General features: G+C 45.9%; 1 protein-coding gene across 2 annotated transcripts in view; it reads right to left on the bottom strand.

Annotated features, from left to right (window-relative positions):
- LOC134936597 (adhesion G protein-coupled receptor E1-like) overlaps positions 1-11,408 on the bottom strand; it is a 291,441-nt gene extending 280,033 nt beyond the window's left edge. For both annotated transcript variants that reach the window (XM_063931704.1, XM_063931705.1), the window contains exon 1: positions 11,113-11,408. In XM_063931704.1, the coding sequence (XP_063787774.1) occupies positions 11,113-11,164 (52 nt within the window). In that variant the 5' untranslated portion in view covers positions 11,165-11,408. The remainder of the gene's footprint in view (positions 1-11,112) is intronic.
- Positions 11,409-15,997: the final 4,589 nt, after the last annotated feature.

Below are 15,997 nucleotides of genomic sequence, written 5' to 3'. Positions count from 1 at the left end.
GCCCAAAATTTTCTATCGGGGGGAACCCACGCATCATCACACACTTTATTTAATTTATCTGATTCAGGAAAAACTATGGTAGTTTTTTCACATCCCACATAATACCCTCTTTTGTGGTACTTGTAGTATCAGAAATATGTAACACCTCCTTCATTGCCTTTAACGTGTGGCCCTAATAAGGAATACGTTTGTTTATTCACCGTCGACACTGGATTCAGTGTCCCTGTCTGTGTCGACCGACTAAAGTAAACGGGCGTTTTAAAAACCCCTGACGGTGTTTTTGAGACGTCTGGACCGGTACTAATTGTTTGTCGGCCGTCTCATGTCGTCAACCGACCTTGCAGCGTGTTGACATTATCACGTAATTCCCTAAATAAGCCATCCATTCCGGTGTCGACTCCCTAGAGAGTGACATCACCATTACAGGCAATTTGCTCCGCCTCCTCACCAACATCGTCCTCCTACATGTCGACACACACGTACCGACACACAGCACACACACAGGGAATGCTCTGATAGAGGACAGGACCCACTAGCCCTTTGGAGAGACAGAGGGAGAGTTTGCCAGCACACACCAAAAACGCTATAATTATATAGGGACAACCTTATATAAGTGTTTTCCCTTATAGCATCTTTTTTTATATATTTCTAACGCCAAATTAGTGCCCCCCCTCTCTGTTTTAACCCTGTTTCTGTAGTGCAGTGCAGGGGAGAGCCTGGGAGCCTTCCCTCCAGCCTTTCTGTGAGGGAAAATGGCGCTGTGTGCTGAGGAGATAGGCCCCGCCCCTTTTTCGGCGGCCTCGTCTCCCGCTCTTAACGGATTCTGGCAGGGGTTAAATATCTCCATATAGCCTCCGGAGGCTATATGTGAGGTATTTTTAGCCAAAATAGGTATTCATTTGCCTCCCAGGGCGCCCCCCTCCCAGCGCCCTGCACCCTCAGTGACTGCCGTGTGAAGTGTGCTGAGAGGAAAATGGCGCACAGCTGCAGTGCTGTGCGCTACCTTTAGAAGACTGAGGAGTCTTCTGCCGCCGATTCTGGACCTCTTCTTACTTCAGCATCTGCAAGGGGGCCGGCGGCAAGGCTCCGGTGACCATCCAGGCTGTACCTGTGATCGTCCCTCTGGAGCTGATGTCCAGTAGCCAAGAAGCCAATCCATCCTGCACGCAGGTGAGTTCACTTCTTCTCCCCTAAGTCCCTCGTTGCAGTGATCCTGTTGCCAGCAGGACTCACTGTAAAATAAAAAACCTAAGCTAAACTTTTCTAAGCAGCTCTTTAGGAGAGCCACCTAGATTGCACCCTTCTCGGCCGGGCACAAAAATCTAACTGGCTTGGAGGAGGGTCATAGGGGGAGGAGCCAGTGCACACCACCTGATCGGAAAGCTTTACTTTTGTGCCCTGTCTCCTGCGGAGCCGCTATTCCCCATGGTCCTTTCAGGAACCCCAGCATCCACTAGGACGATAGAGAAAAGTATGGCCTTAAATAATGATCGAGCGGGTGCAGAAGTATAATTTCACATTTGGAGGATAGTCTTACGGGCTGCCTCACCAATAGCCATCAATAATCGTCTACCTCCAGGGGTAATGCATGGATAAGAAGGAATAATCCCAAAAATAGCCCAGTCCGGTGTGAGTGGAAAAACGATAACCATGGAGGCCTCTGCATAAACTTTAACCTGCAGCCATAAACTGTGAATCAAGGGGCATTGCCAAAAACAATGGTATAGTCAATGGTTCAGACCATCTATAAAATGATGTGTAGTTGATTGACCAATGATAAAGCCCTTATGAGGCGATAATTAAGTTCTATGCAAAACATTCAAAGACATCTCAGTGTATATAGTAGAAGATACTCATTTGCTGGCACGAATATGAGCTTTGAGCAATTGATAAAGAGATAAATATGGGAATTTAAAAACCCAGCAGGATAATCCCTGCATCGACAAACTGTAATCTAACTTTATCTGAATAAGGCTATAGTATAAAAATTTCATAAAATATAACTTTAATAATTCACAATAAAAATAGGTCCAGTGAAATATGGTTAAAAGACAGTAAACACCGAAACTCTTATGTACAGATTGTGTTAATAAAGAATTAAAATGTAAATTAGAATTAAGCAAAGACTCAGGGCAGGATATAAAAAAAACTGTGGTAAAAAGTTTTTACCACATTCCCGTATGTACCAAGCTCCGGAATGCATCTGACTCGATGGGTAATCCCATCTTTATGTGGCGTTACCCTATAGAAGCCTATGGGCTTTTATCACATTTTCCCATGAAAGGGATCTGTATCTCAATTAGATGTTATAAGTTAGGGTAAAAAACCTTATGAAATTATACAGTATGTTACTGTACCACTGCATATGATACAGGTAATCTCCTTTATTAACAATATAATATTGACTGCATATGCAAATGCAGGGGGGGGGGGTTCCGGTTGCCCACAAACACCCCTACTCTTGGCAAGGGGCTCCAATTATGACAACAGTAGCAATGGTATATACTGCGATTACTAGAGCTGCCGCCACAACATGCAGTTTAAGGGACAGAGCAGAGCTGCTGCACATGCCCAGTGGTAGCATCATCTTCTACCAAGTTTGCTGCGTGTGTGTATATGAGTCCTCAATCAGTGCACTGGACCAGAGAGTAGCTGCCAGGAAGAAGAGACAGGAGACAGGAAAGTGCAGTACTGTTTCTATTATGTTTGTGTATTTATTTATTTATAAATATATATATATATATATATATTATTGTATGTTCAACCTTTTTCTGACCACTTATTTATAGTATTTAAATATGTTTGATACAGTCTATACTATAGAACATCTATAGTGTTAAATATTAATACTGTATTCCATACAGTAGCTAGTATCTAAAAAGACCAATGTGTACATTAATGTCCAGGGTTGTTACTTGGTTTTTCTGCCACTTCCCCAGGCTCCTGCCCCTGCTCCAAAGTGGGATTGTTGAGTGCATTTGGAAACCCCGCTCTAGAAATCTTGCATTTGCCACCGGACTGTCAGTCTTATATCAACCCTAAATGGGGCTAGGTTTAGGTATACATTAATCAGCAGATAGTAATATTTGTCAGACCAGACAGGTTATTAAATTCAATTATCAACCCTCTAGAACACCAAAGTAAATTGTCCCTATATCACTGTTCTCAAAGGGGTTTATTGATTGGCAATTTCTGTCATATTAGTTCACAGACAGGTTATTCTAGGTGTGTTCATCCCACATTCAGACTTCAAAGACAGAAATAATTTGTCTCTGTAGGAAATGTAATCGTAATTTTTAAACAGATGAAGTTTAATGTAGTGACACTGATTAATTAACAGGTAATAGTAATTGTCAAACCAAATACGGTAGGTTATTAAATTCGGTTAAAAATAGACAGGAAGAGCACTGTCTGCAACGATAGTAATTAATTTGATAAAAGTTTAATACACATAATATATAAAAAAACAGACTTTACATACATGAAATAAACACATAAAACCAAAATGACAGCTGCAAAATAAACCACAATAGGTTTGATATAGCCAAGGTTTTAAATAGAACTAGTTCCTGTTATATGGTTACTGTTATATTCCAAGAGCCATCAATTTGATATAATGTTTCTTTCTCAAAAAACAGTCCTTGTTGTTGGGTAAACAGATGAAACAGTTGTTATAATTAGTAACAATCGTGAAGGTCTCTTGAAAAATGAATGGAAAGTCACAAACCAGCAAGTTTCTATAAGTCAGTGTAATTGAGGAAAAAAAGCTATCTCCACATTAAACACCTCTCCTGATATTCCAGCTTTTAAATTATTCTAACAGTTTGCTCCAAGTACTATATTTTAGGCACAATAGTTTAAAGTAGAGATGAGCGCCTGAAATTTTTCGGGTTTTGTGTTTTGGTTTTGGGTTCGGTTCCGCGGCCGTGTTTTGGGTTCGACCGCGTTTTGGCAAAACCTCACCGAATTTTTTTTGTCGGATTCGGGTGTGTTTTGGATTCGGGTGTTTTTTTCAAAAAACCCTAAAAAACAGCTTAAATCATAGAATTTGGGGGTAATTTTGATCCCAAAGTATTATTAACCTCAAAAAACATAATTTACACTCATTTTCAGCCTATTCTGAACACATCACATCTCACAATATTATTTTTAGTCCTAAAATTTGCACCGAGGTCGCTGTGTGAGTAAGATAAGCGACCCTAGTGGCCGACACAAACATCGGGCCCATCTAGGAGTGGCACTGCAGTGTCACGCAGGATGGCCCTTCCAAAAAACCCTCCCCAAACAGCACATGACGCAAAGAAAAAAAGAGGCGCAATGAGGTAGCTGACTGTGTGAGTAAGATTAGCGACCCTAGTGGCCGACACAAACACCGGGCACATCTAGGAGTGGCACTGCAGTGTCACGCAGGATGTCCCTTCCAAAAAACCCTCCCCAAACAGCACATGACGCAAAGAAAAAAAGAGGCGCAATGAGGTAGCTGTGTGAGTAAGATTAGCGACCCTAGTGGCCGACACAAACACCGGGCCCATCTAGGAGTGGCACTGCAGTGTCACGCAGGATGTCCCTTCCAAAAAACCCTCCCCAATCAGCACATGATGCAAAGAAAAAGAAAAGAAAAAAGAGGTGCAAGATGGAATTATCCTTGGGCCCTCCCACCCACCCTTATGTTGTATAAACAAAACAGGACATGCACACTTTAACCAACCCATCATTTCAGTGACAGGGTCTGCCACACGACTGTGACTGATATGACGGGTTGGTTTGGACCCCCCCCAAAAAAGAAGCAATTAATCTCTCCTTGCACAAACTGGCTCTACAGAGGCAAGATGTCCACCTCATCTTCACCCTCCGATATATCACCGTGTACATCCCCCTCCTCACAGATTATCAATTCGTCCCCACTGGAATCCACCATCTCAGCTCCCTGTGTACTTTGTGGAGGCAATTGCTGCTGGTCAATGTCTCCGCGGAGGAATTGATTATAATTCATTTTAATGAACATCATCTTCTCCACATTTTCTGGATGTAACCTCGTACGCCGATTGCTGACAAGGTGAGCGGCGGCACTAAACACTCTTTCGGAGTACACACTTGTGGGAGGGCAACTTAGGTAGAATAAAGCCAGTTTGTGCAAGGGCCTCCAAATTGCCTCTTTTTCCTGCCAGTATAAGTACGGACTGTGTGACGTGCCTACTTGGATGCGGTCACTCATATAATCCTCCACCATTCTATCAATGTTGAGAGAATCATATGCAGTGACAGTAGACGACATGTCCGTAATCGTTGTCAGGTCCTTCAGTCCGGACCAGATGTCAGCATCAGCAGTCGCTCCAGACTGCCCTGCATCACCGCCAGCGGGTGGGCTCGGAATTCTGAGCCTTTTCCTCGCACCCCCAGTTGCGGGAGAATGTGAAGGAGGAGATGTTGACAGGTCGCGTTCCGCTTGACTTGACAATTTTGTCACCAGCAGGTCTTTCAACCCCAGCAGACCTGTGTCTGCCGGAAAGAGAGATCCAAGGCAGGCTTTAAATCTAGGATCGAGCACGGTGGCCAAAATGTAGTGCTCTGATTTCAACAGATTGACCACCCGTGAATCCTTGTTAAGCGAATTAAGGGCTGCATCCACAAGTCCCACATGCCTAGCGGAATCGCTCCGTGTTAGCTCCTCCTTCAATGCCTCCAGCTTCTTCTGCAAAAGCCTGATGAGGGGAATGACCTGACTCAGGCTGGCAGTGTCTGAACTGACTTCACGTGTGGCAAGTTCAAAGGGCATCAGAACCTTGCACAACGTTGAAATCATTCTCCACTGCACTTGAGACAGGTGCATTCCACCTACTATATCGTGCTCAATTGTATAGGCTTGAATGGCCTTTTGCTGCTCCTCCAACCTCTGAAGCATATAGAGGGTTGAATTCCACCTCGTTACCACTTCTTGCTTCAGATGATGGCAGGGCAGGTTCAGTAGTTTTTGGTGGTGCTCCAGTTTTCTGTACGTGGTGCCTGTACGCCGAAAGTGTCCCGCAATTCTTCTGGCCACCGACAGCATCTCTTGCACGCCCCTGTCGTTTTTTTAAAAATTCTGCACCACCAAATTCAAGGTATGTGCAAAACATGGGACGTGCTGGAATTGGCCCAGATTTAATGCACACACAATATTGCTGGCGTTGTCCGATGCCACAAATCCACAGGAGAGTCCAATTGGGGTAAGCCATTCCGCGACGATCTTCCTCAGTTGCCGTAAGAGGTTTTCAGCTGTGTGCGTATTCTGGAAAGCGGTGATACAAAGCGTAGCCTGCCTAGGAAAGAGTTGGCGTTTGCGAGATGCTGCTACTGGTGCCGCCGCTGCTGTTCTTGCGGCGGGAGTCCATACATCTACCCAGTGGGCTGTCACAGTCATATAGTCCTGACCCTGCCCTGCTCCACTTGTCCACATGTCCGTGGTTAAGTGGACATTGGGTACAGCTGCATTTTTTAGGACACTGGTGACTCTTTTTCTGAGGTCTGTGTACATTTTCGGTATCGCCTGCCTAGAGAAATGGAACCTAGATGGTATTTGGTACCGGGGACACAGTACCTCCAACAAGTCTCTAGTTGGCTCTGCAGTAATGATGGATACCGGAACCACGTTTCTCACCACCCAGGATGCCAAGGCCTCAGTTATCCGCTTTGCAGTAGGATGACTGCTGTGATATTTCATCTTCCTCGCAAAGGACTGTTGAACAGTCAATTGCTTACTGGAAGTAGTACAAGTGGGCTTACGACTTCCCCTCTGGGATGACCATCGACTCCCAGCGGCAACAACAGCAGCGCCAGCAGCAGTAGGCGTTACACGCAAGGATGCATCGGAGGAATCCCAGGCAGGAGAGGACTCGTCAGACTTGCCAGTGACATGGCCTGCAGGACTATTGGCATTCCTGGGGAAGGAGGAAATTGACACTGAGGGAGTTGGTGGGGTGGTTTGCGTGAGCTTGGTTACAAGAGGAAGGGATTTACTGGTCAGTGGACTGCTTCCGCTGTCACCCAAAGTTTTTGAACTTGTCACTGACTTATTATGAATGCGCTGCAGGTGACGTATAAGGGAGGATGTTCCGAGGTGGTTAACGTCCTTACCCCTACTTATTACAGCTTGACAAAGGGAACACACGGCTTGACACCTGTTGTCCGCATTTCTGGTGAAATACCTCCACACCGAAGAGCTGATTTTTTTGGTATTTTCACCTGGCATGTCAACGGCCATATTCCTCCCACGGACAACAGGTGTCTCCCCGGGTGCCTGACTTAAACAAACCACCTCACCATCAGAATCCTCCTGGTCAATTTCCTCCCCAGCGCCAGCAACACCCATATCCTCCTCATCCTGGTGTACTTCAACACTGACATCTTCAATCTGACTATCAGGAACTGGACTGCGGGTGCTCCTTCCAGCACTTGCAGGGGGCATGCAAATAGTGGAAGGCGCATGCTCTTCACGTCCAGTGTTGGGAAGGTCAGGCATCGCAAACGACACAATTGGACTCTCCTTGTGGATTTGGGATTTCAAAGAACGCACAGTTCTTTGCGGTGCTTTTGCCAGCTTGAGTCTTTTCAGTTTTCTAGCGAGAGGCTGAGTGCTTCCATCCTCATGTGAAGCTGAACCACTAGCCATGAACATAGGCCAGGGCCTCAGCCGTTCCTTGCCACTCCGTGTGGTAAATGGCATATTGGCAAGTTTACGCTTCTCCTCCGACAATTTTATTTTAGGTTTTGGAGTCCTTTTTTTTCTGATATTTGGTGTTTTGGATTTGACATGCTCTGTACTATGACATTGGGCATCGGCCTTGGCAGACGACGTTGCTGGCATTTCATCGTCTCGGCCATGACTAGTGGCAGCAGCTTCAGCACGAGGTGGAAGTGGATCTTGATCTTTCCCTAATTTTGGAACCTCAACTTTTTTGTTCTCCATATTTTATAGGCAGAACTAAAAGGCACCTCAGGTAAACAATGGAGATGGATGGATTGGATACTAGTATACAATTATGGACGGACTGCCACGGTTAGGTGGTATAAAAAAACCACGGTTAGGTGGTATATATTATAATAATAATACAATTATGGATGGACGGACTGCCTGCCGACTGCCGACACAGAGGTAGCCACAGCCGTGAACTACCGCACTGTACACTGGTTGATAAAGAGATAGTAGTATACTCGTAACAACTAGTATGACACTATGACGACGGTATAAAGAATGAAAAAAAAACCACGGTTAGGTGGTATATATTATAATAATAATACAATTATGGATGGACGGACTGCCTGCCGACTGCCGACACAGAGGTAGCCACAGCCGTGAACTACCGCACTGTACACTGGTTGATAAAGAGATAGTAGTATACTCGTAATAACAACTAGTATGACACTATGACGACGGTATAAAGAATGCAAAAAAAACCACAGTTAGGTGGTATATATTATAATAATAATACAATTATGGATGGACGGACTGCCTGCCGACTGCCGACACAGAGGTAGCCACAGCCGTGAACTACCGCACTGTACACTGGTTGATAAAGAGATAGTAGTATACTCGTAACAATTAGGATGACACTATGACGGTATAAAGAATGAAAAAAAAACCACGGTTAGGTGGTAGGTATATAATAATAAATAATACAATTCTGGTCGGACGGACTGCCTGCCGTGTGCCGACACAGAGGTAGCCACAGCCGTGAACTACCGCACTGTACACTGGTTGATAAAGAGATAGTAGTATACTCGTAACAATTAGGATGACACTATGACGGTATAAAGAATGAAAAAAAAACCACGGTTAGGTGGTAGGTATATAATAATAAATAATACAATTCTGGTCGGACGGACTGCCTGCCGTGTGCCGACACAGAGGTAGCCACAGCCGTGAACTACCGCACTGTACACTGGTTGATAAAGAGATAGTAGTATACTCGTAACAATTAGGATGACACTATGACGGTATAAAGAATGAAAAAAAAACCACGGTTAGGTGGTAGGTATATAATAATAAATAATACAATTCTGGTCGGACGGACTGCCTGCCGTGTGCCGACACAGAGGTAGCCACAGCCGTGAACTACCGCACTGTACTGTGTCTGCTGCTAATATAGACTGGTTGATATTTAAAGAGATATTAGTAGTATACAACAATACTATACTGGTGGTCAGGCACTGGTCACCACTCCTGCAGCAAAAGTGTGCACTGTTAATTAATATAATTGTACTCCTGGCTCCTGCTAACAACCTGCAGTGCTCCCCAGTCTCCCCCACAATTAATTATAAGCTTTTAATTTATACATTGATGACTGTGCAGCACACTGGGCTGAGCTGAGTGCACACAGACTGAGTCACACTGTGTGACTGACTGTGCTGTGTATCGTTTTTTTTTTCAGGCAGAGAACGGATATAGCAGAGAGAAGTGAACGGATATATTATATTAAATAAAAGTTAACTAGCAACTGCACTGGTCACTGACTGTGGTAAACTAACTCTGTCTGCGACTCTGCACAATCTCTCTCTCTCTATCTAATCTATCTCTATTCTAATGGAGAGGACGCCAGACACGTCCTCTCCCTATCAATCTCAATGCACGAGTGAAAATGGCGGCGACGCGCGGCTCCTTATATAGAATCCGAGTCTCGCGATAGAATCCGAGCCTCGCGAGAATCCGACAGCGTCATGATGACGTTCGGGCGCGCTCGGGTTAACCGAGCAAGGCGGGAAGATCCGAGTCGCTCGGACCCGTGGAAAAAAAAGTGAAGTTCGTGCGGGTTCGGATTCAAAGAAACCGAACCCGCTCATCTCTAGTTTAAAGTAGTTCCAGTCCTTAATCTGTTAAGGGCCATATTCACGGGCCTATCTGGGGAGAGATATGTGTGCTGAGCGAACCGCTCAGCACACATCTCTCCCCCTGCTCAGCACACATCTCTCCCCCTGCTCAGCACACATCTCTCCCCCCGCTCAGCACACATCTCTCCCCCCGCTCAGCACACATCTCTCCCCCTGCTCAGCACACATCTCTCCCCCCGCTCAGCACACATCTCTCCCCCTGCTCAGCACACAGCGCGATGTGTGCTGAGCGTGCGTGGAAGGGGGGGGCGCTCATTTCAGGCCAATCTAACACCAGCGATAGCGATGCGCGGGGCTGCACATCACTATCGCTGTGAGGGGTACACACGGAGCGATCATGCTTAAAATCTAAGCAATCTAGTCAGATTGCTTTGATTATCGCTCCGTGAGTACCTCCCTTTAAAAAGTGGCATATACATAACGTACAGATTGTTATCATTATCCAGGGTAATGGGGGATCTCTCCACATATGCGGTGTTCCGTGACAAATAATGATAGCTTACCCACTTTTCACTCAAAAGACCGCCAGAGGTCCCGTTAGTATATCCGCTGTTTAACCCCTTAAGTGGTGGGTTTTTTGTTAAAAAAAATACACACCTCCCAGGGTGTGTTCTTAAAATCAGGTAGTGCAAGGGTTAAAGTACAAGGGGGGGATTGCAGGAGTGATTCCTGAATAGATGCTGCATACACACACATGGCATATAAATAGTTCAGGGAGCTGAGCCTGGGGCTTCCCAGCTGCACAGGGAGCACTGACATCCCCCCCCCCCCCCACACACACACACACACACACACACACACACATATGCCTAAAACAGGTCCATCATGCATTGGGGCTATGCCCACCCAAGGCCAAGCCACCTCCCATCTGAGGCCACACACCCTTAACAGGTCCCGATCAGAGGGAGCTAAAAGTTGGGAGGTATGTTTTATCCTCATTCACTACAGTCTTCTGTATATTCCCTATCACATGGACACATTCACACTAGGTTATCTTTATTTTGTCAGAAGCCAATTAATGTGCCAGTATGTTTTAGGAGCATGTGAATAAACTGGAGAGCACAGAAAGAACATATAAACACCACACAGAGTAATAATTGAACTCATGAGTGCTTTGAGGCAGTAATGCTAATCACTACAGAATATGTGTGGTGAAAGAGAGCATCAATCACAGACATCATTACACTGCTCTATTGTTAGCGATTCCTAACATATCACTATTATGGACAGACAAAGATAGAGTATTACCTGAAATCCAGAGTACCAGCAGGGAAATCCCGTTATTCCAGCAAAGATGCATAATTCCTCTATGCTATATGCTCCAGCGTATCTAGCCTTACACTTTGCACTACTTCTCTATACTCTCCTTGTACTGTAACTTTATGTTCTTCCTTTGTGATTCCACTGTACACAACTTTTTCTGCAATTGCTGTACAGTACCTACTGCATCCTCATCTTTCTTCACTCTAATAAATGACTGGAATGTCCTAGGGCTTTCTTACTTATTTGATAAATATCTGTCTGTACTCTCATTAGACACTGCTCTTTCCTCTCTCTGTGGAAGAGGAAGTAAGCTATGTGTATCGCTCCGTGAGTACCTCCCTTTAAAAGTGGCATATACATACCGTACAGATTGTTATCATTATCCGGTGTAGTGGGGGATCTCTCCACATATGCGGTGTACATTAGGCTATAAGACCAGGGGGGAGATTTATCAAAGCTTTAAACTACTTACAGGTCAGATTCTGACATTTTACAGTTTGTTTTAAAAATGACAGGAGCTGATTGGTTGGTACTTTATCTCTCTTCACTGTATCTCTTTTTATGCTTTGAAAAATGTCCCCCAAGGGAGAAAAACAAGTATAAGAAAAAAAAACATTCAAACTGCCAGTAATATGAGGGAACAAAGGAAGGAAGAAAAAATCAAACCAGCACTGATCAATAACTTTCTGTTTGCGTTATCCGATAGCATTACCTATACCTTCCTTAAAGACAGTAATGGGAACCAGCAAAGCGCCTCAAGCTTAGCTAGATCCCTCTTGGGTTAAACAGAAATGCATATGTGCAAATAGCTGACACACATGCAAATGTGACATCGACCATTTGCCAGCAACATTAAACTGCCATCAACCCAGAAGATGACACCTCCAAGGACATAGGGGGTCATTCAGAGTTAATCGCTCGCTAGCTAGTTTTAGCAGCCGTGCAAACGCTATGCCTCCGCCCACTGGGGAGTGTATTTTAGCTTAGCAAAAGTGTGAACGCACGTGCAGCCGAGCTCTACAAAAACAGTTTGTGCAGTTTCAGAGTAGCTCTGAACCTACTCAGCGCTTGCAATCACTTCAGCCTATTCGTGTCCGGATTTGACGTCATACACCCGCTCAGCGAACGTCCAGCCACGCCTGCGTTTTTTCAGACACGCCTGCGTTTGTGCAAACACTCCCTGAAAATGGTCCGTTGACACCCATTAACGCCCCCTTCCTGTCAATCTTCTTGCGGACACCAGTGCAAAGGAAAACTTCGCTAGAACCTGAGCACAACCACAAAGAACTTTGTACCCGTACGTCATGCGTGCGCATTGCTAGGCATACGCATACGCAGAAATGCCGTTTTTTTCACCTGAACGGTCCGCTGCGAAAATCGTCAGCGAGCGATCAACTCGGAATGACCCCCATAAACAGTGCCGTCCATTGCTGGACAGGTGAAAATTGATGCATATCTGGGTTATCTGAGCTGCAAGTGTGCATAAAGTAGGTACTTTGTCCATATATACGGATCCCAGTCCTATAGCCCCTGTAGTTTTTTGAATGCTTTTCTACTCCACATTAACAGAGCAGCTTTTGTGAACTTTAAGTGACCCTTTCTCCAATTCCTTCAAAGAGCATGTGCAGGAGCAGGGCTGTTTCTAGCCAATTTGGCTCCCAGTGCGAGATTTAAAAATGCGCCCACCCCCTTCCCCCCATTGACATAAAAAAGTGCCCCCCAATATAGATATAAAAAGTATGCTCCTGACAAGGGTGTGTGGCCTCAATAAAATGGGCGTGGTCTCATTAAAATGGGCATGGCCTCATCTGAAAAGACTACCTTACACCACAGTTTTTGACCTTCCACCAACAGATCACGGCGACCACAGGAAAAAATAAGATTTTAAACCTACCGGTAAATCTTTTTCTCCTAGTCCGTAGAGGATACTGGGGACTCCGTAAGGACCATGGGGATAGATGGGCTCCGCAGGAGACATGGGCACTAAGAAAGAACTTTAGGTATGGGTGTGTACTGGCTCCTCCCTCTATGCCCCTCCTCCAGACCTCAGTTAGAGAAACTGTGCCCAGAGGAGACGGACAGTACGAGGAAAGGATTTTTGTTAATCCAAGGGCAAGATTCATACCAGCCCACACCATCCACACCGTATAACTAAAGATATACGAACCAGTTAACAGTATGAAACAACACAGCATCAGACCGAGACTGATGAAAACTGTAACACAACCCTTATGTAAGCAAAACTATATACAAGTCTTGCAGAATTTGTCCGCACTGGGACGGGCGCCCAGCATCCTCTACGGACTAGGAGAAAAAGATTTACCGGTAGGTTTAAAATCTTATTTTCTCTTATGTCCTAGAGGATGCTGGGGACTCCGTAAGGACCATGGGGATTATACCAAAGCTCCCAAATGGGTGGGAGAGTGCGGATGACTCTGCAGCACCGACTGAGCAAATAGGAGGTCCTCCTCAGTCAGGGTACCAAACTTGTAGAACTTTGCAAAGGTGTTTGAACCCGACCAAGTAGCAGCTCGGTACAATTGCAATGCCGAGATCCCTCGGGCAGCCGCCCAAGAAGAGCCCACCGTCCTAGTGGAATGGGCCTTGACTGATTTTGGTAACGACAGTCCAGCCGTTGAATGAGCCTGCTGAATCGTGTTACAGATCCAGCGAGCAATAGTCTGCTTTGAAGCAGGGGCGTCAACCTTGTTGGCTGCATACAAAACAAAACAGTGATTCTGTTTTTCTAACTCTAGCCGTTCTGGCTACGTAAATTTTCAAAACCCTGACCACATCCAAGGACTCGGAATCTTCCAAGTCACGTGTAGCCACAGGCACCACAATAGATTGGTCATATGAAACGATGAAACCACCTTAGGCAAGAATTGAGGACGGGTCCGCAAATCCGCTCTATCCATATAGAAAACCAGATAGGGGCTTTTATGAGATAAAGCTGCCAATTCAGACACTCGCCTAGCCGAAGCCAAGGCTAACAACATGACCACTTTCCAAGTGAGATATTTCAATTCCACTGTCTTAAGTGGTTCAAACCAGTGCGACTTAAGGAAGCTAAGGTCCCAAGGCGCCACCGGAGGTATAAAAGGAGGCTGAATGTGCAGCACTCCCTTCACAAAAGTCTGTACTTCTGGGAGAGAAGCTAATTCTTTCTGAAAGAAAATGGATAGGGACGAAATCTGAACCTTGATGGAGCCTAATATTAGGCCCCAAATCACTCCCGTTTGTAGGGAGTGAAGGAAACGGCCCAGATGGAATTCTTCCGCAGGAGCATTCCTGGCCCCACACCAAGAAACATACTTCCGCCATATACAGTGATAATGTTTAGCTGTCACATCCTTCCTAGCCTTTATCAGGATCCGGTGTTCAACCGCCATGCCGTCAAACGCAGCCGCGGTAAGTCTTGGAACAGACAGGGCCCCTGTTGTAACAGGTCCTGTCGTAGAGGAAGAGGCCACGGATCTTCTGTAAAAAATTTCCTGCAGATCCGGATACCAGGCCCTTCGCGGCCAATCTGGAACAATGAGAATTGTCTGTACTCCTCTTTTCCTTATTATTCTCAACACCTTGGGGATGAGAGGAAGAGGAGGAAACACATAGACCGACCGGAACACCCACGGTGTCACTAGGGCGTCCCCTGCCACCGCCTGAGGGTCTCTTGACCTGGCGCAATACCTCTGTAGTTTTTTGTTTAGGCGGGACGCCATCATGTCTATCTGGGGCAGACCCCACTGACTTGCAATCTGTGCGAAAACTTCCTGATGAAGTCCCCACTCTCCTGGATGTAGATCGTGTCTGCTGAGGAAGTCTGCTTCCCAGTTGTCCACTCCCGGAATGAACACTGCTGACAGTGCGCCCACATGATTTTCCGCCCAGCGAAGAATCCTGGTGGCTTCCGCCATTGCCATTCTGCTCCTTGTGCCGCCTTGGCAGTTTACATGAGCTACTGCGGTGATGTTGTCTGACTGGATCAGAACCGGTAGGTCGCGAAGCAAAGTCTCCGCTTGACGAAGGGCGTTGTATATGGCCCTCAGTTCCAGGACGTTGATGTGAAGACAAGTTTCTTGACTTGACCAAAGTCCTTGGAAGCTTTTTCTTTTTGTGACTGCTCCCCAACCTCGGAGGCTCGCGTCCGTGGTCACCAGAACCCAGTCCTGAATGCCGAAACTGCGACCTTCCAGAAGGTGAGCACTCTGCAGTCACCACAGGAGAGATACCCTGGCCCTGGGGGATAGGGTGATCAGCTGATGAATCTGTAGATGTGACCCGGACCACTTGTCCAGTAGTTCCCATTGGAAAGTCCTCGCATGGAACCTGCCAAAGGGAATGGCCTCGTAAGATGCCACCATCTTTCCCAGGACTCGAGTGCAGTGATGCACCGACACCTGTTTTGGCTTCAATAGGTCTCTGACTTCGGGATATTGAGAATCCAGCCATGTTGCTGTAACACCTTCAGTGAAAGTGACACGCTGTTCAATAACTGTTTTCGTGATCTCGCGTTTATCAGGAGACAATGGGACAATTACTGGGACAATTGTGACACCCTGCTTGCGCAGGAGCACCATCATTTCCGACATTACCTTGGTGAAAATCCTCGGGGCCGTGGAAAGCCCAAACGGCAACGTCTGAAATTGGTAATGACAATCCTGTACCACAAATCTCAGGTACGCCTGATGAGGTAGATATATGGGAACATGAAGGTATGCATCCTATATGTCCAGGGATACCATAAAATCCCCCCCTTCTAGGCTGGCGATGACCGCTCTGAGCAATTCCATCTTGAACTTGAACCTTTTCAAGTATAGGTTCTAGGATTTTAAATTTAAAATGGGTCTGACCGAACCTTCCGGTTTCG

The sequence above is a fragment of the Pseudophryne corroboree genome, chromosome 6, assembly GCF_028390025.1.
Source record: "Pseudophryne corroboree isolate aPseCor3 chromosome 6, aPseCor3.hap2, whole genome shotgun sequence".
NCBI lineage: Eukaryota > Metazoa > Chordata > Amphibia > Anura > Myobatrachidae > Pseudophryne > Pseudophryne corroboree.
This window is presented reverse-complemented; position numbering and strand designations above follow the sequence as displayed.